Below are 27,313 nucleotides of genomic sequence, written 5' to 3' on the forward strand. Positions count from 1 at the left end.
TAGATAGATAGATAGATAGATAGATAGATAGATAGATAGATAGATAGATACAGAGAGATATGTATATGTTTGTATAGCTTTGTGTACTCAGGTGTTAAACTCTTATCAGTTTAGCAATCTGCTGCTTCTGTCAGAGTACATGCAGCAAGGTTCTTATCACCACAATTAAGACCTGAGTTTTGAATTTTAATTTCAACAACAGCATAAATGTGCCCAGAGGCTATTTGTAGAGGATGCTTATTCACAAATTTTCTCAACTGTTACTCTGATATCAGTCATAAAGAAGGAAAAGGGAAAATTAAGATTTCAAGCAAATGCCAACCCTACTGTGACTCCTGGAGGGAGTGACACCATTTCATGGCTGATCACTAGACAAATTCTTAGGTCCAAAGGTTACTGGAAGTCCACTCAGATGTTTCCTATAAAAGTTTGTATATTACCCCATGGGCTGGAATCACACACACACACACACACACACACACACACCCCTCTCACTGTAAACTCAAGCTCCAATGTGCATTTTAGACAGGTTTATCCATGTGTAACAACTTCTCTGTGTATGCTTTCTCAATACCCATTCAAATTTGAAGTCCAAGTCCCCAGAGGATAGCTCTTAACTATTCTCAAGATTAACCCTGAAGGACTGCGTTTCTACTGCATAATCATATACAAAATAAATCATACAGGCACTGGAAATGCTTTCCAATGATTTGTCAATATTGGTTTTACAAAATGTATTTACTGTGAATATAAACTCAAAGAGCCCATCAATCGGAAGAAAAACTGACTATTTGACAGAATCTACTAGGAAAACCAGAAGGCAATCTGGCAGAAACTATATTTAAACCAAAACTTCCTACCATCTAGCACGATAAGCTAGGTGATGCTAGTGGTTAGAGCTCTAGGATAGAGGACCAGGCCTGGACTCAAGAAGACCTAAGTTCAAATCCAGCCTTAGACATTTACTGAGTACAACTTCAGCTTGCCTCAGTTTCCTCATCTATAAAATGGAGGTAATGATAGCACCTACCTCCCAGTGTTGTAAGGATCAGACAAGATAATTGTAAAGCACTTTGCACAGTAACAGGCACACAGTAAGCACTACATAAACATTAGCCATTAAGAGGCATCTAATTCATGCTTATAGAATTGGAAAATGCAGGAAGATCAGTTTTGCTCACCAAATCCAGCATGACTCAGAAGCCAACCATGAGTCCAACCATTCCCAAGTGTTCTCCAGTGATCCCATGTACAGAGGAGAGCCCTAGAGCTGTTACCCAGGAAATGGCAGCTTTTCCACTAAGACACTTTGTGATCTTGGTGCTTTGGTCAGGGAGTTGTGAGGGGTAAAAGAGGCCAAGGTACCTAAGAGGTCAGCATAGGTCCCCAAAAACCTTCAGAACTCCCTTCTCCACTGCTCCCTCTAGCTACTTACAACTCCTTGCTGCAATGCCGTTTTGATGGCTACGGTGTCTGCCACCGGGAACCAGATCTCAGCGATAATACATTGCTGGGTGACATCGATGTTGCAGAGATTGAGGATGTGGTAGATGGCCTTCATTTTCTGTACTTTGATACTCCATGAGTACCAATTGGCAGCTGCTTCCTGTAGCAGTTGTTGACGGTGTGATTCAGTTTGGGTTATGACCTACAAGACCCAAATAAACAGAAAAAGAGAGAGTAATTACACACCTTCCAAAAAAGGGGAACAAGGAACTGTTTGTGGCCCCCCTGGAGATGACCTTGACTTCTACTGAGCTCCAAGACTGAATATGGTTTATGTGATTCAGAGGACACTTATCATACGTAGTCAGGGATTATCTACCTCTATGTCTTAATCCACCTCCAACCCCAGCATCAGAGAATTGAAAGGGACTTTTGAAGTCATTTAGCCCAAACCCTTCATGGATTGGACTCCATTGGACTTCCTGGAATGGACTCCAAGAGGTCCTCTAACCTAATTCCCTGATATTAGAAATGAAGAAACTCAGGGAAATTAGTGACTTGTCCAGTCATACTGGGAATCAGCATCAGATGGGATTTGGACCCAGGTCCCAGATGAAGAAAACTAAAGCCCAGAGAGATTATGAGTCTTGCCTATGACTACACTACAGGCAGATAAGTATTTCAGCAGATAGAGCACCAGGTCTGGAGTCAGGAAGACTCATTTTCATGAGTTCAAATCCAACCTCAGATTCTTACTAGCTGTGTGACCCTGTGCAAGTCACTTAACCCTGTTTGCCTCAGTTTCCTCATCTGTAAAAGGAGCTACAGACAGAAATGGCAAACCATTCCAGGATCTTTGCCAAGAAAATCCTGACTGGGGTCACAAAGAGTCTGAACAACTGACTAAACAACAACATTCTATATTTGATTCTTAGAGAGCCTAAGTATTTAATAAGGAAAGTTGATGGCCACCTTTTGAGAGAACTTTGAAAAGGCCAAAGTGACCCAGGACCTCTGAATCAAGAGGAGTCTCAGACACCAAGGTTTCACCAGATTTCATCCTCATTATGGGTGGAAAGATAGCTAGACAATGCTTCAGAAAACCTAGGATTTAGCCCTGGGTCTACCTACCACTAACCAGCTGTGTGATATTGGGTAAGTTATTTCACCTCTTGGCCAGTTTACTTTCAATGAAGAAGAAAAATGAACACAGGAAATTTAAGCTACTTCCTGGCCTTCAAATTCTAGAATTCTGGGACCCGCTGTTTTGTCAATATAACTGGAATTGAAGAGGATTAAGGAGTTTCTGTCTTTATTGATACATAGGCCCTCAAATCACTGAGTGATGATGGAGTAAATTTCAAGTATTGGCACATGATTGTCATCTGGTTATATCTCACATTCTATATGATCCTTGAACACCTCAGTCAAATTTCAAGTGAGGCCCTAAAAATAATAGCTGACATGTTCGTATAGTATTTTACCATTTACAAAGCATGTTCACATGCCTTATCTCATCTGCTCCTTACCATAACTCCAGGGGCTAAATATTGTAAATCTTATTATTTCCATTTTATAGATAGGGAAAATGAGGTTCAGAGTTGTTAATTCAACAGGGAGTCAAGGGCTTCAACCCAGGTCTTAAGATTCCAAATTGAACATGATTCCTAGTATGCCACAGTGCCTGCCTTTGGACACTATATACCATCTAGAAATAGCAAAGTAAAACAGAAAACCACGGGACCATGGAGTTAGAGCTGGAAGAGACCTTAGGGACCATCGGGTCCACCTCTATCATTTTACAGATTAGGAAAATGAGGCACAGAAAGGTTAAGGCTCTTACCAAGGGTCACACAATTAATTAAAATAGCTATTCACATAGCATTTTAACATTTGCCAAGTGCTTTACAAATACTGTCTTGCCAGAACTTTACAACAACCCCAGGAGGTAGGTATCATTATCACCCCCATCTGTGACAAAATTTGAACCAGCGTCTTCCTGACTCCCAATCCAGTGGTCTCTCCCCAAGCTGCCTGAGGAGTATCTGAAGCAGGATTGGACTCAGCACTCTACCCACTACACCACACTGCCTCAGCTGTGAACTTCATTCAAAAGGTTCCTGAGAATCAGCACAATCACCCCCATTAGAAAAAAAATAATTCTTACTTACAGTATTTAAATCCTCCAGTCTCACATTGACATTGGCCAACATTTCTCTTCTCTCAGCAGCCACTTCAGGGCAAGGATAGACAGAGGCCCTAAACCTGTGTGCCAAAAGACATTCCATGTAGCATTACTGAAGACATCCTGGAGAACTTCTACCATATTTTCAAAGTTTTTCATTTGTTTTTCAGTCATGCTCCACTCTTCATGACCCCATTTGAGGTCTTCTTGGCAGAGATACTGGAGTGGTTTGCCATTCCTTCTCTAGCTCCTTTTATAAATGAGGAAACTGAGGCAAACAGGGTTAAGTGACTTGCCAAGGGTCACACAGCTAGTAAGTGTCTGAGGCCAGATTTCAGCTCAGAAAGATGAGTCTTCTTGACTCCAGGCCTGGCACCCTATCCCCTGAGTCACCATATTTCAAAAGAACTTAGCAATTCTTAAATGGTTACAGACTTGGAGTATGAATGATTTCCTAGAACAAAATCAATTTCTTGGTAACTGGGAAACAAATTCTAGGCTGAGGATTTCCCATTTCACTCATTATAACTGGGACGCACCACTGGAATTCTAGCTCATAAATGGCCTGCTTTCAAACCACAAAACCTGAGCAAATTAAGCAGTGATGCTGCGGGAGCAACTTGCCCCATGTTTTCTTAGAAGAGGTCCATAGAGCTCAGCAGATGAAAAGGGGATCCACAACAAACCAGTGGCTTAGCAGTTGGTGATACATTTGGAGGGGGGAAGAAACTATTTTGAGCCACCTGTGGATTTTTTTATCTGGACCCTCTCCGGGACAGATTCCCACAATTTAATTAAGTAATTAAGAACTGGTTGTATTGTTAGATGTGCCCCAAGACGTGGGGATGAATGGTTAACAGAAAACCCTAGTAGCCCTTAAGATCTCAGCCCCACAAAACATTCTCTTTGCTCCAAGTCTCTCCAATTAATGCTGACATAGACTCAGGGTGGAGATAGCCATCCCCCTGCTCTTCTTACCCCTCACAGATCTTGTTGACTTTCTTTTTGAGTTGGTCCCCTTGATAAAAGATGACGAATATGTTCTTCTTCAGCTCTTCTTTCTGAAAGATCAGCGCAGAATTTTTATTAGTTTTTGTTTTATTTTTATTGAAATCTTTTGTGATAGCAAACATTGCAATATTTCCCCTGCCAGAGGAATACTCATTATAAAAAGAGGAAAAATAGTTCAGCAAAATTAACCAACACATCAACCAGGTCTAAAATATATGTAGAGAGATCCCTTTGCCATTGAAATGTGGTGTGTTTTACATGAAACTAAGGAAAAAAGAAAAAGTCTTGAGAAGTTTACTTGAGATCAAAATTTTTCATTATAAGTATAATTTGTAATAACCTTAATTACCATCAACAAATAAATATTCAAATATAAAAACCACTCTGCTAGGGGCAGCTAGGTGGCACAGTGAATAGAGCACCGGCCCTGGAGTCGGGAGGAACTGAGTTCAAATCCAGCCTCAGACATTTAACACTTACTAGCCGTGTGACCTTGGGCAAGTCACTTAACCCCAATTGCCCTCCCTTCCCCCCCCAAAAAAGAAAAAAAAAACCACTCTGCTAGTGTCTGGCCCAGTCTTGCAAAAAAGAGAGACAGCCTGGAATTTTAAAAATCATCTGTTCTAATGATGGCACATGTAAACTTGTCCAAAGTGTTTTCTTCACTATCCATAAATCACCAACTTTTGCTTTAGTTACAGGATACAGTGAATAATAATAATAGCAACAATAATAATAACCAGCATTTGGGGTAGTTGTAGGAATTATGCTGGGTCAGCTTTGCATTATTGCTGATTTAGAAGTTGCTGATGATCATTCATGACAGAAGAGAATTTGCTAAATTGGAAAAGGAGAAAATAAATGCAAAATTGATCATTCATGACAGAAGAGAATTTGCTAAATTGGAAAAGGAGAAAATGGGTGCAAAATGGGACACAGGTAAAAATCCAATTTATAAGAGTGCAATGATAACTGTGGTCAGCCCTAAGTAAGTATGAGGGCAAATGAACACCCTTATGCAAGTCCACAGCATTGTCTGCAGGGGTAGTTTTTATAGTCACAGTAAGATAGCTTTAGGGCAATACTGCAGTGGTTTTACTAACTCATTACATGTATGTATTTCCTATCTAGGTTTGGAAAATGTACAGTATGCATGTATATGTATATGTGTATGCATATGTGTGTATGTGTATGTATATATAAATATATACATACACACACATATTGCAAATAGAGTTATAATCATTGCCAAGGACTAATAGAAAATTTGAGATAGGATCTTGATCCTTCTCAGCTGAGGTCACAGTGTACCTTTTTGACCTTTTCCCTCCTGAGCTATTGATATTTAGGTCTTTAGGGAATATAAGATATGCTAAGAATATTTTGAGAGGGAAATGGTTAAAGTAATCATCATGATGAGGTCTATCCATTAAGTATTAAATGGAATTTTAGTTTTACAAAAATATCAGGGCTTGAGTTGCAAATACACTGAATCCAAAGTAACTGCTTAGCTATTGGCTGTTAGAAATATTGCTTTTAAACTTACTGAGATTTGTCTGTGAAGCACCTCTGATTACATTGCTTTAACTTAAGCAAGTTGAGAATTAAATGCGTAAAAAAGTTTTTTAAAATATTTGATTAGTATTTTCCTACTGTTTATAGGAGAACTAAAAATGTGGAATGAATTGAAAGTATTAGGAAGGAGAAAAATAGTTTTTTTAAAAAAAACCAATCTATGCGCTACTTTAAAACTTACTTGTTTAAATGTACAACATTTTTGTAACAACAATATTGTTCGATGAGGAATTATAAATAATTTAGCTACTCTCAGCAGTACAATTCTCCAAGATAATCCCAAAGGACTCATGGTGAAGCATACTATCTGTTTCCAGAGAAAGAACTGATTTTGTTTGAATACAGACATAAGCATACTATTTTTCACTTTCTTTTTTTTTCTTTTATTTGAATCTTCTTATACAAAATGACTAACATGGATATGTCTTACATAATTGCACATATATAACCTAAATCTTGTTGCTTTCCATCTAAAGGGGGGGGGGAAGGAGGTATAGAATTTGGAACTCAAAACTTTAAATACTTTTTTAATTTTTTTTTTAATATTGCTGGTGCCTAGTAACTTTTATGCCTTTATTTGTAAATTCAAGCTAGGACCCATAATACTACAAACTATCCTGCAAAGCAGTCCTTAAAAAATATTATTTAGATAAAGGCTTTAATTCATGTGGTGTCTGCTGACTAGATACTTTTTAATTTAAAACACTTTTATTTTGTTTTGTTGAAAGCCTGGTGCTTTTGGTCCCTGGTTCTAATTTTTTAATGTATTTGATCACCATTTTTTGCAAAATTTTGTATTAACACTTTTATTTTGCCACCTGAGCTATAAATTCTGCCTTTTTAGTAAACACAGGTTTTACTTTCCTCTTATTTTCAACAAGTACCAAAACAAAGCATTGTACATTTGCCTCTGGCCATTGGAAATTGCCCTGTCTTGTTCCCTACTAGTCACAATCTTGTTTTAAGTGCCTTTTTATTTTAATAGTTGTTCACTTTTTACAATGCTATTGAAGTTATTTATTGAATAAAAATGCCTAAAATACCCCACCAAAAAATAATAACCAGCATTTATATAGTACTTTGGAAAGCACTTTACAAATCTGTCACATTTTATCCTTAAAACAACCCTGGGAAGAAGGAGTTATTATTGTCTCCATTTTACAGATGAGGGAATAGAGATTAAGTGATTAATTCATTTGAATTCTATCCACTGAACCTCATAGCAGCTACTTCAAATCTAGCCTCAAGCACCTAGTAGCTATAAGATCTCTGGCAATCACTTAATCTCCATCTACCTCGTTTCCTCCTCAATAAAGTAGAGATAAAAATCACCCCTCCTGCTCAAGGCTGTGGTAAGGATAAAAACGAGAAATTTGTAAAACACTTTGCAAATCTTAAAGACCTATTTATTAAAGCATTATTATCAATTGCTAGCTAGTAATCATCATCATTAGTTGCTTACATAGCATTAAGTCATAGAATTATATAAAATCATAGAATTGTCCAGTTAAACGCTATCATTTTGGGGGGTTAATAAAAGAGTAGACCAAAGAGATTGAAGGGCTTGCCCAGGGTACACAAGTACTAAGTAGCATTGAGTCAAATCCCTTCTGGGTTCCACAGACTGACTTTGTGGTCCATTTCTTTTCCAGTTGAGTGACCAAAGAAAAGAAACTAACTTTTTTTTTTGCTTTTTGGAGGGCAATTGGGGTGAAGTGACTTGCCCAAGGTCATACGGCTAGTTTTTTGTGTTAAGTGTCTGAGGCTGGATTTGAACTTGGGTCCTCCAGACTCCAGGGCCGGTGCTCTATTTACTAAACTCTAATTTCTAAGGTTATGTTTTGTATCCCCACTAACTTTATTATACAGGTCCTCAAAAAATAGCAAATCTTAGCTTCAGATTTACCCTCTTTTCCAAGTCCTAACTCTCCAATGCCTTCGACTAAGGCAGTGAAAGAATCCCACTGCTGAGTTCAACCCACCCTTGACCCTCCCTACCCCAAGCAGTTAAGGGAGGGGAGAGAGTGAAAGTGGCAAAGGAGAGATCTCTTTGTCATTGAAATGTGGTGTTTTGACATGAAACTTAAGGAAAAAGGAGAAAGTCCTTGACACTAAAAGTTTTTTGTTATTATAATTTATTACAATTTTGAATACCATCAACAAATAAAATCTTCAAATATAAAAACCGTCCAAAGGCTCTTAAATGAAAGCATTACCTTCTGTATATTTATATAGTCTGTAGTAGAAAAAAGCCCAAGACTTGGAAGTAGAAAAGCTTGGCTTCCTGTCTATGCTACTTAGTATGAATGGGACTTTGGTTAAGTCATTTCATGTCTCTGGGTCTATTTGCCATCTGTAAAATGAAGTTGGGGCTAGTTAATTTCTAGGGTCCCTTCCAAATAAAAATCTATGATTTTATATCTAACATACATAATTTATTGACTTTACATAAAGTTCATCCTACTTATTTTATGTTCCCACTTTGGGTATAGCTCGGATAGGTTCCAAATTGGGTTAGTCAACATTTAAGGAGTTGTCAGAAGCTTCACTGTGTGCCACTTTGTAGGTCTTTTCCCGTTTCTTTATCTTGACATTTGCCATTTCCCACGTCAGCATAACATCTCATTACATTATAGACACTTTGACCTTCATCCAACTGTTGGATAGTGGTGCTGTTATCATTTTGTTTGGTTTGTTTCTACAATAAAAGGTGCTAAAAATACTTTGTACAAATAGATCTTTGTTCCCTATTACAGGAATTAAGGCTAAAAGGGACATTAGAGGCAGCTAGGGGACTGGCCTGGAGCCAACAAGACTCGAGTTCAAATGCAGCCTCAAATACTAGCTGTATGACCCTGGGCAAATCATTTAACTTCTTTCTGCCTCAGTTTTTCTTCACCTGTAAAATGGGGGTAATAATAACACCTCCTTCACAGGGTTGTTGTGAGAAGCAAATGAGATCTTATTTAAGAGCTTTGAAAACCTTAAAATATTACATAAATGCTTGTTATTACTACTAGCGTTCATCTGGTCCAACTCCATTTTACATAAGAGGAAACAGAAGCTTCTGAAGTAACACATGTAATAAGTGACTATCAAAAGCATGCTCTGGATAGTCTATTGGAATGCATTTTGTAACTCATATAATTCCATATTGTTTTCCAATATTACCATAAAAATTCATAACTATACCAGCTGTGGAGTAGTATATTTCACTGTTTTAGGTAACCTATTTGCTCCTTATGTTCTTATACCCCTGACATAAAACCAGTTCAAATCATTTTTAAAACCTTGTTTTAAGATTTTTTATTCTGGTAGAAGATATAAGCTTTTTTCCAAAAACCATCTTTGGAAAGCAGAAGAGCGAGGCTTTCCTCACTTTTCAATCTCTTGTGAGGGAGAGGCAAAGGCAGATGAAGAAACTAAGGTAACAAATTACTCCTTCACCAGAGGAAGTTAGGAGTAGGAATTTCCCCTCCCTTGGTTTCCTTGACAATTAAACAAACATTAAATAGAAATTAACTCCTTTTTTTGGAGGGCAATTGGGGTTAAGTGACTTGCCCAAGGTCACACGGCTAGTTTTTGTGTTAAGTGTCTGAGGCCAGATTTGATCCCAGGTCCTCCTGACTCCAGGGCCTGTGCTCTAGTCACTGCACCACCTAGCCACCTCCAGAAATTAACTCTTTACCTACCAAATAAGAGGAACTTAAAGCTTGTTCATTAATTGGGGCAAGGCACAATCCTTGCAGTAAGTAGGTAGGCAATCTCCAGATTCTCCAGATCTGATCACTAGTCTCCAGGAGATGATTACTCTCCTGGCACCCACTCACTAAAATTGTGTTATTTCCCTGGCTTTTGCCTTTTCTTCTCTCACCACAGTTTTCTTTAGGAATGCAAATGATACCCAAATATATCTCTAGGTGCTAAAGGACTGCATATCTAGTAGCCTATTGAATTACAATAAACTTGCAACAAAATTTTAGATCTTTTTTTTTTCAGATGACCAGGTATCTATACACAATTCTTCATTTTGTAATTTGATTTTAAAGTTAATTTTAAAACTTAATTACTTTTTTTTTAAACTGGCCTTGTGATTTCATTGGCTTAGGAATCTCCCAGTGAAAAAAACTCTCTCCAGGCAGCTAGGTGGTGCAGCAAATAGAGCACAGGCCCTGGAGTCAGGAGAACCAGAGTTCAATTCCAACCTCAGACATTTAACACAAAACTAACTGTGTGACCTTGGGCAAGTCACAACCCCAATTGCCCAACCTTTCCCCCTCCAAAAAAAATCAAAAACAACACCCTCTATCAAAGCAGATCAGCAACTTTTCTGCATGCAATGAAAAGTTTAGAGAGTTTGAGGAGAGAGAAGAGGGAGAGCCTAAAATCTGAACTAATTTATCCATGGTCATGGAGCCATTATGTGTCACAGGCAGGATTCTAGGTCTTTGCCTCCTGGGGCCAGATCTCTGACCCCATGTCACCCTGCTTTTCAAGTTTATATTTAACCATTAATTTTCATCTTATAAGATTCTACCTGAAGAACTTTTTGGATTCTGAAACCCAATATACCAAACATTTCTCTTAGTTTTCTATCATTCATATCCACTGAACTAGATGGCATAGTAGATAGAGTGTTGGACCTTGAATCAGGAAGACCTGAGTGCAAATCCATCTCAGACACTTACTAGCTGTGAGACCCTGAGCAAGTCATTTAACCCTTTTTTGCTTCAGTTTTCCCCAAACTAGAAAATGGGGATAATAAAGGAATTGTTGTGAGGATCAAATGAGATATTTCTAAAGCATTTTGCAAGGGGTGGCTAGGTGGCGCAGTGAATAGAGCACCGGCCCTGGAGTCAGGAGGACCTGAGTTCAAATCTGATCTCAGACACAACACAAAAAACTAGCCGTGTGACCTTAGGCAAGTCACTTAACCCCAATTGCCCTACCTTCCCCCCTCCAAAAGGGGGGGGGGAAGCATTTTGCAAGCTTGAAAATGCTATATAAATGCTAAGTATTACTATTAAGTATGCTAGCTATGCCTTTGTCTAAGATATGGATAAAGTGTTAAATAGCATAAAACCAACATAAATAAAAGAGCCAACATTTATAGCACTTTAAGATTTGCGAAACACTTTACATCTATAGTCTCTTTTGATCCTCACAACTCTGAGAGGTAAGTACTAGAGTTTGTATCAATATCTTATTTTACAGACAACAAAAGTGAAGCCTAGAGTTAAACATTAAGTATCAGAGGCAGCATTTGGACCCAGATCTTTTACACTTCATGTCCAGCCTTCCCAGATTTACCGGAGACCTCCTTCCATTGTATGATCATAGAATGAAATCTAATCCCGTCAATTTGACAGATTAATCAAGCAACGAACATTCATTAAGCACGTACTATGTGCCAGGCACTGTGCTAAGCAGTGGGGATACAAAAAGAGGCAAACGACAATCCCTGCCCTCAAGGAGCTTACAATCTAATGGGGAAGACAACATGCAAACAAATATATACAATGTGAGTGGTCCCAAAATCATACAAATGGTCAAGTTTGCACTCTTTGATCACACCCTGACTACCAAATCCACATCAAAACATTACTGATGGCTCTTTCTTTCTTGGGGATTTTAAAGAATATACCCATTACTTCCCAATGACCCATCCTCTTCACCCCTCCTTATGACATCTCCTCAGATACATTCATTCAACTAGTTCTTAAACAACTTCACTGTCTGTCCTACAACTCTCCATCTTGTCTGCAGGAATGACACCACACTTTGTCAAATGCTTCGCCTAAAATCTAGGCAAACCAAAACTATAAGTGTTCTCTTGTTAACAGAGGTTAACAACAACAACAATAATAATAGTTAGCATTTATATAGCACTTGAAGATTTTCTGTGCATTTCATACATATCCTCTTATTTTATCCTCAACCCTGAGAAGTAAATGTCATTATTAGGAAACTGAGGCAGGCAGAAATTGTGATACGCTCAGGACTGCCCAGTTAGTAAGTGCCTGAAGATAGATTTGAATTCAGGTCTTTCTATCTCCAGGTCCAGCGCTCTAGCCATTCAGCAAATAAGTTATAATAAAGTGAGGGGAAGAACTATAATGGGAAATGTGATATAAAAATAGTAGATACCAATAAAAAAAATTAAATAGTCGCTTTTTGGAAGAAGATAATAAGGAATCAATAAGGAAAGAAGAAAAGGTGAAATTGTCCAACAGCAGCAAAGACCCATCTGAAGCTATGCACCATAAATTTGAGATGGGTAAAATTCACTTACTTTCCAGGACTTAGAAACCCTGGAACAGAAATGGAGAAATCAGATGTTGCAGGTTGCCCAACCATGAGGATTTCAGACTGAGAACAACAGTTCTGGAAATAAGGAATTTCAGGTTGGTAACTGGTGTAGCATTTTGGGTTTGGTCTATCAAAGCTGGGTAGTAAGTAGTACAACAGTACAGGGAAGGCTACAGGGTCAAGGCTGGGTATGTCGAATGTAAGGGGGGAAATTGAGATTGGGGATGGGTCAAGTAACCAGTGGTCATTGCAAAGATAAAGAGTAAATTTAGCATAAGCAAAAGAGAAAAAAGGATAGGAGGTCATGCTGAGATGATGGAATTTTCAAAGCTGTTGATCTTGGCAGTGGTGTAATTCTAAAAGATGATTTAGTCTAAGGGGCAGCCATGGTACTGTGTGACTGATAAAATAAAAATAGCAAACACATAATAATAACAATAGTAACTAGCATTTATATAGCTTTTTACAGCTTGCAAAGCTTCACAAATATCTCATTTTCTCCTCACAATAGCCCTAGGAGGTAAATGCTATTTTTATCATCCCCATTTTACAGATGAGAATAAGTTACTTAAGTAATTTGTCCATTATCATCCCCATTTTACAGATGGGAAGAAGTTACTTAAGTAATTTATCTGGGGTTACACCTACGTCTTATTTCCTATTTATCCTATATAGCACTTGCTTTGCATATATTTGCTTACATGTTGTTTCCCTCATTTGATTGTAAGCTCCTAGAGGGCAGGAGCTGTCTTTTGCTTCTTTTTATGTCTGCAGTGCTTGGAACACTGTCTGGCACATAGTAGGTAATTAATAAATGTTCACTGAATGTTGAATTTGGAGTCTTCCCGACTAAGTATAGCAATAAAACTCATAGATATCATCTCTGCCACCCAAAAGCAATTTGTTCAAGTTTTAAGTATGACTCTTTTTAGAAACTTGAATAAATTTCTTCTAAAGATTGAAGAGATGGTGAATTCACAAGAACAAAGTCTACTTTTAGGGAAAAAATGCTAAAAAAGCAAATATTGGCTCCCTCAACATATAAAACCAGTGTTTTAGAAAAATAACCCTTTGGTAGAGAAGCATGAGATGATGAGATACCCACTGTAACAGGATCCTCAAGGAGGGTGTCCATTTCAGTGTACTTCAGATAGATGTTTCCTCGGCAAACTCGCCACAGAAGACGCTCAAAGGAAGCCATTCTCTCCCTGTTTATGACACCTGCCGTGAACCTGAGTAATGAATTAGAACAAACCTTTCCTAAGTCACTTAAATATGCAGTAACAGCTAAGCAAGTATGGCAGAGACTTAGAGAGATATAGTATCTACATGCAGGAAATGGTCTATGAGATGAGAATGTCCATGAAGTCAGGCATGACATCAGGAAAATATCTACGCATAGCTCCCCATATCCTAGCTGTGACCTTGGGCAAAACATTTAGCCTCTCTGAGGCTCAGTTTCCTCATCTATAAAATGGAGACAATATTTCTACAACCTGCCAAGAGTCTTAATGCGGTGGATTGTTTGGAAAGACAATATTTTGTAATTAAAAAGTTGTATATAATGGAAATATTTTACATAGTTGCACATATAAAACCAATATCTAATTGCTTCCTATCTCAGGGAGTGGGAGGGAAGGGAGGGACAGAATTTGGAACTCAAAACTTAAAAAAAAATGTTTAAAAAAATAGTTTTAACATGTAAGTGAGGGGAAAATAAAATATATATTAAAAAGTTCTATATAAGCATGAATTATTATGACATATGCATATAAATGTGTGTATCTATGTATGTGCATGTATATATGCACAGGTGCATACATATTATTACTGGATTATTTTGTGACCCAAGGAAGTAAATGAGACTTTAATACATGATGCCTGTCACAAACCCTCATAAAATTTCACTTCATGTTGAAAAGATTACACGTCTTCATGGGTCAGCTCTGAATTCATGTTACTGCTCCACAATAACTTTTTCCATTTGGCATATGAAAAATCTATTGTTACCAAAAGATGAGACACAACTGACTTTTAGATTAGTGTTTTTCTCTCCCTTAAACCCATTGCAAAAAGTGTAATAACACATTTGGCATCTATAGTATACTCAACACAATGCCTAGAACATAGTAGACTCTTAATAAATATTGACTGACTGAAGCCAACAAGTGTTCCCACTGGACAATTGTATAAATGATCACCTGGATCCACAAATCAGCACTCAAAACTGGATTGCCTTATATGGAAACATTCTATATTTTAGAGATATGGAAAAATAAAGAGTAAAAGCAGGGTCAGATTAAGGTCTTTACAGGCCTTCTGCCTTCCTGTTCTATAATAGGCAAAGCTTTGGGTATTGGTCTCATCAGCCAGTCGTACACACTGAAACTTGATTCTAGCATAAAGATGTCATTTTGGTCTTCTTCAAGAATGAAGGACAACAACCAATCAATATACCCTAGCATTATATAACTCATCCAAAAGTTGTCCTAAAAATGAATTTTTCTGCTATTAAAAGCTTAAAACAGTAATATATATAGCATTTATATATTGCAAAGCTTAAAACAATAATATATAGCATTTATATATTGCAAAGCAACTTACAAATATTAGCTTATTTTTATCTTCACAACCCTGGTGCTGCATTTCACAGATGAGGAAGTTTGAGGCAGTCAGAGGTTAACCAGCTAGTTAGTATCTAAGGTCACGTTTGAACTCAAATCTTCATGCATCTAGATGTGCTGCTCTCTATATGCTGGGCCACTGACCAGCCTTGTTATTAGGACTTTTAGTATATCCTTAAATATATAAGGTCTGGCCTGTGATTTTGATCAGTACAAAAAAAACTCCCTCCCTAGATGCAGATCACCAACTCTTTGCCGGGCCAGAGAAGTTAGTTAAGTGAGTTGTCTAAGGTTATAAAGCCAGAATGGGTGGGAAGTGGGAGCTGGTTCCAGGACATAGAGTCTGGATGACCTGCCCTGTCTCCACCACTCCAGGCTGCTTCTTATCCTCTCTACACAAGTCTTTTGAAGAAGAAATACTGGTTGGGGTTTGTTATTATCCACATTTTATAGATGAGTTTAAGTGACTCTGCCAAGGTTGCACAAGGTGGTAAATAAACATTGAGACTAAGGGCTCCTGACTTCAGTGTAAAAAATCCAGCATTTTTACCCTTCTGTCCCAACCTAGCCTCCACTGTCAATTGTTTCTTCACTGTACAATGACTTTGCATTGTCCTATCTGATTGTCCATCTGGGAACACACATTAAGCACAGGAACATAGAAAGAGAATCTTAGTGAGCCCAGCTCATCCAGCAGAATTAAAGGAGGTGGTGGGGCAGCCAGGTAGCACAGTGAGTAAGAGCACTGGCTCCAGTGTCGGGATGACCTGGAGATCGAATCCCAGGCTCAGACACTTAGCACCCACCCAGAAATAACTGGCCATGTAACCTTGAGCAAGTTACTTAACCCCAATTGCTTAGGGGTGGCCAGGTGGCTCAGCGAGTAAGAGCACCGGCCCCAGAGTTGGGATGACCTGGAATCAAATCTGGGCTCAGACAGCACCACACCCAGAAATAACTGGCTGTGTCACCTTGAGCAAGTTACTTAACCCTGATTGCTTTAAAAAAAAAAAAAAGAATTAAAGGAGGTGCTGAGGACATGAGGGTGGGCAGAGGCAATATACTAACCCCAATTTCCCGGCCACTGCTGCAGGGACACTCCTCAGCTCCAAGAGGCCAGAGGTGTCTTCACTGAAGAAATCATCAGTTAAGCTGCTCTCAGTCTGGAAGCCAAAACACAACCCACTGAATTTCCATATTTTAAAAGGCACTTAAAGGCAGTGTCTCTTACCTGTTTTGAAGGTTGTGAGAATTAAAGCATCAAACTGCTCTATTGTTTGCCATCAAAGGAAGCTTTTCCCAGTTTTTTCCTAACAAAAACCCCGGGGAGGGTAGGACTCCAAACCGGACAGCCTTTTATGCCTGTTGCTTTTCCCTGTTTCTGCTCCCTCCAGACACTAATGCAGTTCAGCTGAGCCGGCTTGACAACAATAACGGTTTAGTCTTGAAGCAACATTAAGTAATAATAGCTAACATTTATGTGGCACCTATTGTGTGCTCGGCACAGTGCTAAGCCTTTTACAAAAACCACAGGAGGCCATCCAGAGAAAGAACTACAGAGTCTGAATGCAGATTGAAGCAAACTACCTGCTCTCTCTCTCGTTTTGTTTTATTCCTTCTTATTGTTCACTCACTCCATTGGTTATAATCCTTCTTTACAACTTGACTAAGGTTTAATGTGAAGGTATTTGTAGAACCTACATTGGGAGGGGGGAGAAAATTTGGAACTCAAAAGCTTGTGGAACTGAATGTTGTAAACTAAAAGTAAATAAATTAAGTTTTTAAAAAATAAGAAAAAAAACATAGGAGGCAGGTGCTGTTATTATCCTTATTTTTCAGATGAGGAAACTGGAGCAAACAGGTTAAGTGACTTTCCTAAGGTCACACAGCTAGAAAGTATCTAAGGCCTGTCATTCTGACTCCAGGCCTGGCCCTCTGTCCATTGCACCTGCTTGCAGGAAACTGCCTCATGTAATATCCAGTGCTAGAACTAAGAGTCAGAATAATAGTTAGAACCACAACATGGATTTGGAATCAAAGGGACCCGAATTCAAATCCACATCTAGATGGCCTTGGGCTAAATCACCAAATCTCTGTAGGCCTCGGTTTTCTCATTAGTAAAATGAGAGGGTTGGGCTCTAAAATTCTAGATAATATAAAAATATATAATAACATAATATATAGTATAAATATTATATTCTACTTGCCACTATGCAAAATTAATTAACCTCAAGTAGGAATTGTCCTCTCTGTCCTGCCTAAATCATGGTAGATGGATAAAATGAGAGAATATATCCTCTACCAGAACCTTAGCTTCTGGAATTTAAGAATAAGAATATTGGCTCTATTCTAAGAATCTGTCCCATTTAATGGGGGTATGATTGATACTTTTGTAAAGAAAAAGGGGGAAAGGGTCAGTGAAAAGATCTTGATGGAAGTAAGGAGTAGTAAGTAGCCTAGGGTGAGCCAAGGGCAAACAATGAAAGGAGTTACTGTGGTCTGACAGCCATAGGGAAAGGTCAGTTAAAAGGATTATTGAGTATCTAGGTTAGACTGAGATGGACTAGATGCCTCAGGCCCACACCAAGGATCTGGGCTGCTGAGACCTATGGGAAAATTCAGTGGCTGGGTTGCCTTCAAAGACAGGGTCTTTTCCTTTTGATGTCCAGTTTGAATCCCCAAACTTCATCACTTTTCCTCTGAGATCATCTACAATTTACCATGTAAACATATCTTGTATGTACATAGTTGTTTGTATATTGTGTCCCCCATTAGAATGTGTGCTCCTTGAAGGCAGGGGCTGGTTTTGTTTTGGGGTTGTTGTTTTCTTTAAACTTTCTTTGTATTCCCAGGGCTCAGCACAATGCCTAGAACACCGTATGAACTTAATAAATTTTTCTTGACTTAAAAAAAAATATATTGGCTCTAGCTCTAGGTTCAAATCCCACTGTTAGTTGGGCCTCAGTTCCTTAAAATGAGGGATTTGGGATAGGGGGGCCTCTGAACTGCCTTCTCACTCTAGGATCTAGGATGCTATAACTATAATTTATTTCATTTTATTTTTTTCTACATAGTACCTTGTACTACTTAATAAACTACTTGTACTTGCCAATTAATAAATATTTTGTCTAATTGAATTTATTGCATCATGTTAGCTTTTTTTTTGTAATGGGAAAGCAATACAAAATGTAAACACTTGTTTGGTATTTTTTAAGTATTTTTAAAAAGTAATTTCAAAGGTGGTCATTTTAAGTCAGGGCAGCCAGATGGCACTATGTTGCATAGAGTGCTGGGCCAGGAGTCAGGAAGACTCAGTAAGACTGGGCTCAAATCTGGCCTCAGATACTCAGATACTCAGCTGTGTGACCCTGGGCAAGACACTTCACACAGTTTGCCTCAGTTTCCTCCTCTGTAAAAGGAGCTGGAGAAGGAAATGACAAAGTACTCTAGTATCTTTCCCAAGGAAACCCCAAATGGGGTCACAGAAAGTCTGAAATGACTTAACAGTAACAACAATTTTAAGTCAATTAAAGCATTCATTCCACTTAAAATGGACATTTTCAATATGCAAACCTTATATCTATGACAGAAAGTACAAGCAAGTGAAGGGCCTAGGCTGGCAGTGGAGAGTCTCTTACAATCCAATCCCCTCATTTTACAGATGAGGTTTCACAGAGTGGTGACTTGCCCAAAGTCACATAGAAAGTAACAAAGGCAAGATTTGAACACAGGTCTTTGGATATCACATATCCAATGCTCATTCCCACTGTACCATCAAAAATGAATAGAAGGCAGAATTTTTATGCTGTATTTCCCAGCAATGTCTATGCTTGCTTTAGCCTTCATTCCTATTCTCAAATCTATTTTTATGGGTTTTTTTTTTCTATTTCTCCCCTATATTTTTCTCCCTGGGTTTTATAACCTTGCCATTTCTTCCAGTAAAACATGGAAATAAAATATCGGCCAGCAGGGGGAAGTATAGGTACCACAAATTTTCCTTCTGTGAGATGTTATTCCAAGCTGGGTTTCTTTTGTTTGGGGTTTTGTGGGTTTGTTTTTTTTTTTGAGGAAAATAAAACAACTTATTTCTCTCTTGTTTTCCTGTTCCTTCCATTTTTCTCTCTCCTCCTTAGTTTTTTTTCTTTTTTTTTAAATTTATGTTTGACTATACTACCATATGTAATTTTTAAAACTGTTTCTTTTGTTACTCCTTTCTACAAAAGAAAAAAGACTTTCCATTCAAAGAACTGAGTTCAAGCTTATGGTCCCAACTGATCTACCTTGTCCTTGAGGTATGTTTGTGAGCGTCTAGAACACACAGAGTTCTACTCCGTTCAGGTTATCACCTGATAGACTCTGTCCTCTACCCCATCTTTTCTGGGGTGCATTCTATCAGGCCAAGAAAAGATAATCCCATTACTATTCAATGCTGCTTTCCCTTCCCCTTCACCCCAACACCCCAACTCCCCCTCCCCCCAACACCACCTTCTGCTCCACCAGTCTGGAATATAAAAACAGAGAATGATTTATTTCCATTCTAAAGCAAATTAACCAGTATCCCAAATAGAAGGGTGTGGACTCTCATCCTTCTAATCACTCCAGCCCAAATCATCACCTCAAAGAAGTCTTGAGTTTTCTTCAGGAGATATTTGAGTTCTGTTAGTTGCAAGAAGTTGGTTCTCAGAGCCTGCTGGTTCTGGTTGGCTTCCTGTAGTTCTCCCTCCAGCTTTTCCAGAATGATCTGGGAAAGAAAAAGAAAGGAGGAACCACTTTACAAGTGCCCTGGACACTCTTGGTAGAAACAATAAGTTAAGAACCTCAGAGTACTAAAGGACATAGCCACATTCCTCAAGTTACTTTCAGTCCGTTGTTTTTCAGTCCTGTCCAACTCTCTGTGACCCCATTTGGGATTTTCTTGACAAGGATACTGCAGTAGTTTGCCATTTCCTTCTCCAACTCATTTTACAGATGAGGAAACTGAGACAAAAAGGGTTAAGTGATTTGCCCAGGGTCAAACAGCTAGTGTCTGAGGCCAGATTTGATTTCAGGAAGAAGAGTCTTCTACCTCCAGATCCGGTCCTCTATCCACTGTGCCACCTAGCTACCTTAGGGAGGTACAAAGGGCTTTATTTCAAGATTTGAAAAGCAAAGGATGATTTAGACTAGATTTGATTATATTTCAAACTGTGCTAAGACTTTTAGGAGTGTGTGTGCATGTGTGAGAGAAAGTGTGTAAACAAACATTTTTTACATTGTTTGTAAAAACAGTTGTGTAGTGTTGTATGAAAAAAGAGAAGGTTAGCATTCCCCTTGATAAAGATGGAAGAGGTCCTAATGGCCTTTATAACACATATATGGGGGTGGCCAGGTGGCTGAGTGAGTAAGAGCGCCGGCCCCAGCATCCAGAGACCTGGGATCGGTTCCAGCCTCAGATACACCTGGCCAGTGTAACCTTGAGCAAGTTACTTAACCCTGATTGCTTAAAAAAATAAAATAAAATAAAACAACACATATATGGTTAAGGAATTCCCACCTACTTTGTGGCATCTGACCATGTTAAAAAAAAAAAACAGTTGTGTAGGGTACTATTGAGTACTCCTTCCTAGGCAGATGGACCCATTCTACACAATTTATAATCATGAGAGTTGTTTGGGGCAATGAGAGTTTAAGTGACTTGCCAAGGGTCACACCTCCAGCATGTATCAGAGTCAGAATTTGATCCCTGCTCTTCCTTGGAGGGAGTGGCTTTCTTGCTCTCTATTCACTAAATTACATGTTTCCATATAAAACTAAAATTAAGGTTTGGGAATAACTCAACATAAAATCGACCAACAATCCAGTAGGAAATTCAGATGCAGAAATACAATGCCCATTTCCATCTATGCTGACTTAGGCAGCATAAAATCCATGGGATACTCTTCCACCATTCACAGACCCCATCCTACGCCTTAACTCTAGTTACAAACTCAACAATCCACAGTAGCAGTTCACTATTGCACTATATATTTCATTTGATCTAAGCATTATCTTCATTTTAAAGAGGAGGAAAGAGAGTTGTAAATCTAGGGGAAAATTTTTATTCCAATTCCTCCTGGCTCCAGGTTCAGAATTTTTACCCCTACATTACACCACCCAAATTCATTCTTAGAAAATTAGGAGTTAATACTAGCCATATGACCTTGGGCAAGTCACTTAACCACAATTGCCCTCCAAAAAGCAAAAAAAAAGAAAAAATTAGGAGTTGCCTCATCCAGTACAGCACAGCTAGTGAATTAGTAGTGATTATTTGTTAAGGGGCTACTATTACCAGGCACTGCGCCAAGTTCTGGGAATACCCCCCCCCCCAAAGGTAAAAGATCATCAATGCCTTCAAGGAGCTCACAATCTAACAGAGAGGACAACATGTAAACAAATATATACAAACAAGCTACATACAAGACAAATAGGAAATAATGAAAAGGAAGAAGGTGAAATAATTACAAGAAAGAAGGCACTAGGGCTGGGAAAGGTTTCCTACAGAAGGTGAATTTCAGCTGGGACTTAAAGGAAGACAGAGAAACCAATAGGCGGAGGAGGGAGAGCATCTGGGTCTGGGAGACAGCCAGAGAAAATGCCCAGAGTTGAGAGATGGAGTGTCTTGTTCGTGGAACAGTCAGGAGGCTAGCATCATTGCACAGATGAGTAAGTGTGGGGAAGTAAGATATAAAAAGACTGGAAAGGCAGGAAGGGACTGAGTTATGAAGGACTTTGAATACCGACCAAAAGGGATTTTGTATTTGATCCTGGAAGCAACAGGGAGAAAGTGAAGCTGACTGAGTGGGGTGGGGGCAGAGGACACAAAGGTGGCATGATCAGATTTTCGTGTCTGAATGAAGGATGGATTGGAGTGAGGAGGGACTGGGCAGGCAGACTCACCATAAGTTACTGCAATAGTCAAGCTAGATGGTTGGATCTTATTTGGAGTCCCAAGGGACAATGTTTTTACCTAGGGCAAATATTGAGGAGTGTCCCCTGGGGATAAAGACTGAGGAAGTACCCTCCAGGAAAGAATGACACCACAAGGGGAGAAAGACCAAGGATCAAACATTGAGAGGACTGTCTAATCTATTGTTCATCCTATCGTCATGTAGTCTTGCCTTAAGCTCCCTGTGCATGGAAACTCCACTCTTGAATTTATTCCACTCCATCTCAGCTGGAGTCAAGACTTTTCCTTCCCATTACCTAGTCCTCTTCCTGATGCCAAGGCCACCAGCTTCAGCAGCAGAAGTCAGAACGATCTCTACTACATAGCAAAGCATTTCTCCTTTTACCTATTGCCTTGTAGCTCTCCCATTCTCCTTAAGATACAGACTCGGAACCCTCTAGGAGACTGTCAAAGGCCACAATGTCTCCCTTCTCCACTCTTCACTTCATTGTTTCTCCAAACTCATTGCCCTTGTCCTAAACCCATATATCAAGTAAATTAATCTGATTTCCTTTCCCATGATGGGGTAAGGGGAGGGGGAGGAGTAAAGGAGAGTTCATGTAATATGGATGCAGTCAAAATGCAAAATCATACACTGACTCTCAAAGAATATGGTTCAAATCCTAGTTTTGATATTTACTATTGATGTGGCCTTGGGCAAGTCACAACCTATTTGAGCCTCAGTTTCCTTATCTGTAAAAGGACTAAGTGGCCTCTAAGGTCCCTTCCTGCCAGTCCCTCTACTTTTTAGAAATCTATCTGCCAATTTTCCTCAGCTTCTTCAGTAAATGAGGCAATGTCAGCCCAGATATCAATGCTCTAGGGGAACAGAAGCCTTTTGCAGATAGAATAGCCTTAACATACCTCGAGGTCAATCATTTCCCTAGGCAGAGGTGTCTGTGGGAATTTCTCAGGTATTTGGATCACAATCTCCCCTTTCATCTCATCTTCTAGAAAACCTAATAGGGAAAAAAACACATTGCCAAAATTAGGCGAAATGATCATTTCCTTGAAATCTATCTTGTTTCTTTATTCCTGAGAAACTGGTTTAGGGACCTTTCCAACATGAGAAGTGTCCTCCAGAAACCCCCCAGCCTCTTCCTCTTCTACTACCAACACCTCCAGACCATGAAAGGTGTCTGGGCCAGCTTACCTGGCCTGCTCAGCCCATTACTGTTTCTGAAACCTGCCCCCCCTTCCCCCAACACACACACACACACACACACACACACACACACACACACACACACACACACACACACACACACACGGCGAGTGTGTGTGTGTGTGTGTGTGTGTGTGTGTGTGTGTGTGTGTGTGTGTGTGTGTGTGTGTGTGTTTTAAGTGTCTAAGGCTGGATTTGAACTCAGGTCCTCCTGACTCCTGGGCCCATGCCCTATTCACTGTGCCAAGTTGCCACCCCACTCCCCCCTTTTCTTGTCTCTAGACTTAGTAGTCTAAAGATGTTGCCAATGAGAACTTCTTTGTGGGTTGAGTCTTCATCAACAGCTTATTTCATCTCTTTCTGTGACCCCTGACCTCAAGCCTGGAGAACCATGATAGAGAAGGTGGTTTAATTAATCAGTCAACAAACATTTATTGTTATAGTGCTTACTATGTGCTGGGAACTATGCTAAGAGATGACAATACATACAGTAAAAGGCAAAACCAATCCCTGCCCTCAAGGAGACTGAATTCTAATAGAGTAGACAACATATAAATAACTAAGCACACATAAATATATAGAGAGTAAGGAGGGAAAGGCACTAATAACCGGGGAAACTGGGAAAGGTGAAGTAAGTCTTACAGAAAGCCACAGAAACTGTGATAAGACCAACTAAAAACATGAAACCTGCTCACCAAAAGAATTATCTTAGGAACACACAAGGTTTCTGATTTATTTCAAGACACCTAGGTGGCACAGTAGATAGAGAACTAGACCTGGAATTAGGAAGAGTTCAAATCTGGCCTCAGACACTAGTTGTGTGACACTGGACATGCCACTTAACCTTTGTTTGTCTCTGTTTTTTCATCTGTAAAATGGGGATAATAATAGCAACTACTTCCCAATCCCCCCCCTCGAATTATTGTGAGGATCAAATGAGATAATATTTGTAAAGTTATGTAAATTGCTAGCCATTATGGTTTTATAGCTGGTTGCCATGCTGGCACAGATGCCAGATGAAGAGTTTCACATTTATGGTCATGGGTCCTAGATGGGGGGGTACCTTCATTCTTATTCCCAACCTCTTCTCTACCATCCTCCATTGCCTAGGCAAGTCCTTTCACTTCATCATAAGAGCCAGGGAAATGTTCAGAAATGGACATGGAGCCAGAGCTACATCATATCGTTTTACTTAACCAAAGAAACTTAAGACATTAGTTAGTCAACTGGCATTTATCAAACACCCACTATGTGCCAAACAATTTTTTAAAAAGGCAAAAAAATAAAATAATCCCCACTTTTGTTGTTTCCCCCAGGACACTGTGAGCTCCTTGAAGGCAGGAACTGTCTTTTGCCTCTTTTTGTATACCCAGAGTTCAGCTTAGTGCCTGGCACAATGTAAGTGCTTAAAAAATGTTTACGGACAGATTAAATTTCAGGTCCATAAACTCCTCCTAAGTTTAAGGAACAGAATAAAGAAATAAGATGTCCCTGGAGGATGGAACAGAGACTAATTAGAATTCACTTCTATAAGGTGCAGAAATTCAATTCAACATGCATTTATTGAGTGTCTATAATGTGCCAGATACTAGATTTAGTACTGTGAACAAAAGATAAAAATGAAAACACTCCCCATCTTCAAGGAATTTACATTTTTGGTGGAGGGGAAGGCAACATACATAGGAAATTAAATCTAAAACTACATAATTTCCAGGAGTGCCAGTCAGAAGAGATTCATCTACAATAGTGACTCTTAACCTTTATTTTGTTTCATAAGCCCCTTTGGCAACCTGGTTGAACCTATGGACTCCATAATAATGTTTCCTGTACTTTTTAAAATTCATAATTAAAGGAAATACTAATCTTCAGTTAGGGGTTAGTGAAAATAAAGATGTCATTTTGTTCCTATCCAAGATCACAGACTCCTCCCCCCAAATCCATGAACCCCAGGTTAAGAACCCCTAAGAAGCAGCACTTGACTAAGCCTTAAAGGAAGCTAGGGTTTTTTTTTTTTAAGCAATTGGGGTTAAGTAACTTGCTCAAGGTTACACGGCCAGTTATTATTTCTGGGTGTGGTGCTGAGTATCTGAACCCGGATTTGATCCAGGTCATCCCGACACTGGAGCCGGTGCTCTTACTCGCTGAGCCACCTGGCCGCCCCGGAAGCTAGGGTTTCTATGAAGTACATCCATTGCTATGGTTTGGTGGGTATCAAACCTTGAAATCTATTGTCCAGTTTTGGTGACTGCATTGCAAAGAGGACATTTTTTAAAAGCTGGAAAGTAGTGGTATTGCTGAGTCAGTCACGTCTCACTCACCAAGACCCCATTAGGGGTTTAAAGACCTAAAATGGTGCAAAAGATAAAAAGAACTAGGACTTTTTAGTTTGGAAAGATGGTGGCTAAAATGGAATATGATAGAAGGAAGAGTGTAGATTTAAGAAAAACACCGATTTGCTCACCAAAACATATAACCCTCTTTATAACACAACTAATAGTATCCATTATATGAAAGGGCTTTAAAATGCTGAGGTGTGTGATGCTATTTCCATTTTACAGATGAAGAAACTGAGGTTGATAGATGTTAAATTATTTGCTCAGGGTCACTCAAGTAGTAAGTGTGAACCTACAACCCCTTACTCAAAGATCCCATGATTTTTCTTCATCATATCACCTCTAATCTCCTTTGGAAAAAGTGACAATGGCTAAAATTGCAAACAAGTCCAAGAATGATTCTGATAAATTCAGACAATGATTGATTCATAATGGGTTCATTGAAGTAAGTCTGAGGTGTTTGTGATTGATCCTGAAACTCAAGAGGAGAGAAGCTTTACTTATTCTCTAAACTGAACTTTGTGTGTCAGAGGACAGCCTGACCATGTGCAACAATTGTGTTGTCCTGTAGTTAGCATCATCTGAGCTCCCTTTTGTCCCTGTTTCTTGACCATTGACCAAAGAACTCCCTTAGACGTTAGTAGAACCCTGACTTACGGAGGATTCTCTCCAAGGACTCACACCTTCGGACTTCATTCACAAATTTTCGTTGGAAGCTGTTCACATTTGCGTTGAGCTAGGAAAAAAATCCAAAAGAATACATTAGTAATATCTGCTGACCTCTTCTGCTCTTTTCTTCATTTTTTTCTTCCTTTTAAAAAACTCTAAGAAAATTACATGGGCTGGCACACCCTGACACCTTCCACACTCCTCACAAGGACTTCCATCTGCCCCAAACCTAACAAAGTGTTAAATGTGTTTCACTTCCAAGTATTCCTTACGTGTGACTCCATTTGCTGACCAACTGAACCCCTAACATGTTCAGTGAAATAAAAACCACCATCAGATGACCCCTGGTTTTGTGACCTTGATCTTAGTGAGAAGAGGGAAGAGGAAGGAGATTTAACAAACCTACTAAAGGATAACTTAAAATTCCATTACAATGAGAACATGAAGGTCAATAAGTGGCAAGAATACATATTTATAATAGCATACATTAATATAAAGATTTAAGATTTGCAAAGTACTTTACATTTATTACTGTATTTGATCCCAATAACAATCCTGTCAGTCAGCCAACGAGCATTTATTAAACACCTACTCTGCGCTAGGTACTGTCCTGAGCATTGGAAATACAGAGAAAAGCAAAAGACAGTCATTCTTCAAGAAACTCAGTGTAGTGGGGGAGACAACACGAAAAATAACTGCGTACAAACAAGTTACATAGAGGATAAATAGGAAATAATCACAGGTCCTCTCTGAATCCCCATTCCTCTATCTGAATCTCACTTCAGAAAAAGCCCTATTCCTCAATCCTTAGTCTGGATTTCAGTTTGGGGCATTATCATTGTTGTTGGCTCCCATGGAAGCAGTGTGGCCCACAATTAGGATAAACTGGGTTGGAATACACACTCTACATACATTCACTTTGTAACCATCGGCAATGCTTTTAAACTCTCCTTGGCTCAGTCAACTCTCTCAGACTGACCATAGTAAAATAATATTGATGAACCCAAAGATCCAGGTTTTCTGGGCAAGAAC

The 27,313-nt window shown here is 39.1% G+C and overlaps 1 protein-coding gene and 1 non-coding gene across 2 annotated transcripts in view; one reads left to right on the forward strand and one right to left on the reverse strand.

Annotated features, from left to right (window-relative positions):
- ATP6V0A4 (ATPase H+ transporting V0 subunit a4) overlaps positions 1 to 27,313 on the reverse strand; it is a 66,982-nt gene that overhangs the window by 31,096 nt on the left and 8,573 nt on the right. The window contains exons 3-10 of the mRNA XM_069087315.1: positions 26,270 to 26,348; positions 22,979 to 23,073; positions 19,766 to 19,891; positions 16,219 to 16,313; positions 13,632 to 13,758; positions 4,610 to 4,692; positions 3,618 to 3,711; positions 1,436 to 1,648 (exon numbers count right to left, since the gene is read on the reverse strand). Coding sequence (XP_068943416.1) covers positions 1,436 to 1,648; positions 3,618 to 3,711; positions 4,610 to 4,692; positions 13,632 to 13,758; positions 16,219 to 16,313; positions 19,766 to 19,891; positions 22,979 to 23,073; positions 26,270 to 26,348 — 912 coding nt within the window. The remainder of the gene's footprint in view (positions 1 to 1,435; positions 1,649 to 3,617; positions 3,712 to 4,609; positions 4,693 to 13,631; positions 13,759 to 16,218; positions 16,314 to 19,765; positions 19,892 to 22,978; positions 23,074 to 26,269; positions 26,349 to 27,313) is intronic.
- LOC138160718 (U6atac minor spliceosomal RNA) lies at positions 20,426 to 20,552 on the forward strand. The gene has a single exon (XR_011168200.1). It is a non-coding gene; the product is annotated as a U6atac minor spliceosomal RNA (small nuclear RNA).

The sequence above is a fragment of the Petaurus breviceps genome, unplaced genomic scaffold (assembly GCF_028583685.1).
Source record: "Petaurus breviceps papuanus isolate PSGF00001 unplaced genomic scaffold, PetGlider_PUasm1.0 181, whole genome shotgun sequence".
Lineage (NCBI taxonomy): Eukaryota > Metazoa > Chordata > Mammalia > Diprotodontia > Petauridae > Petaurus > Petaurus breviceps.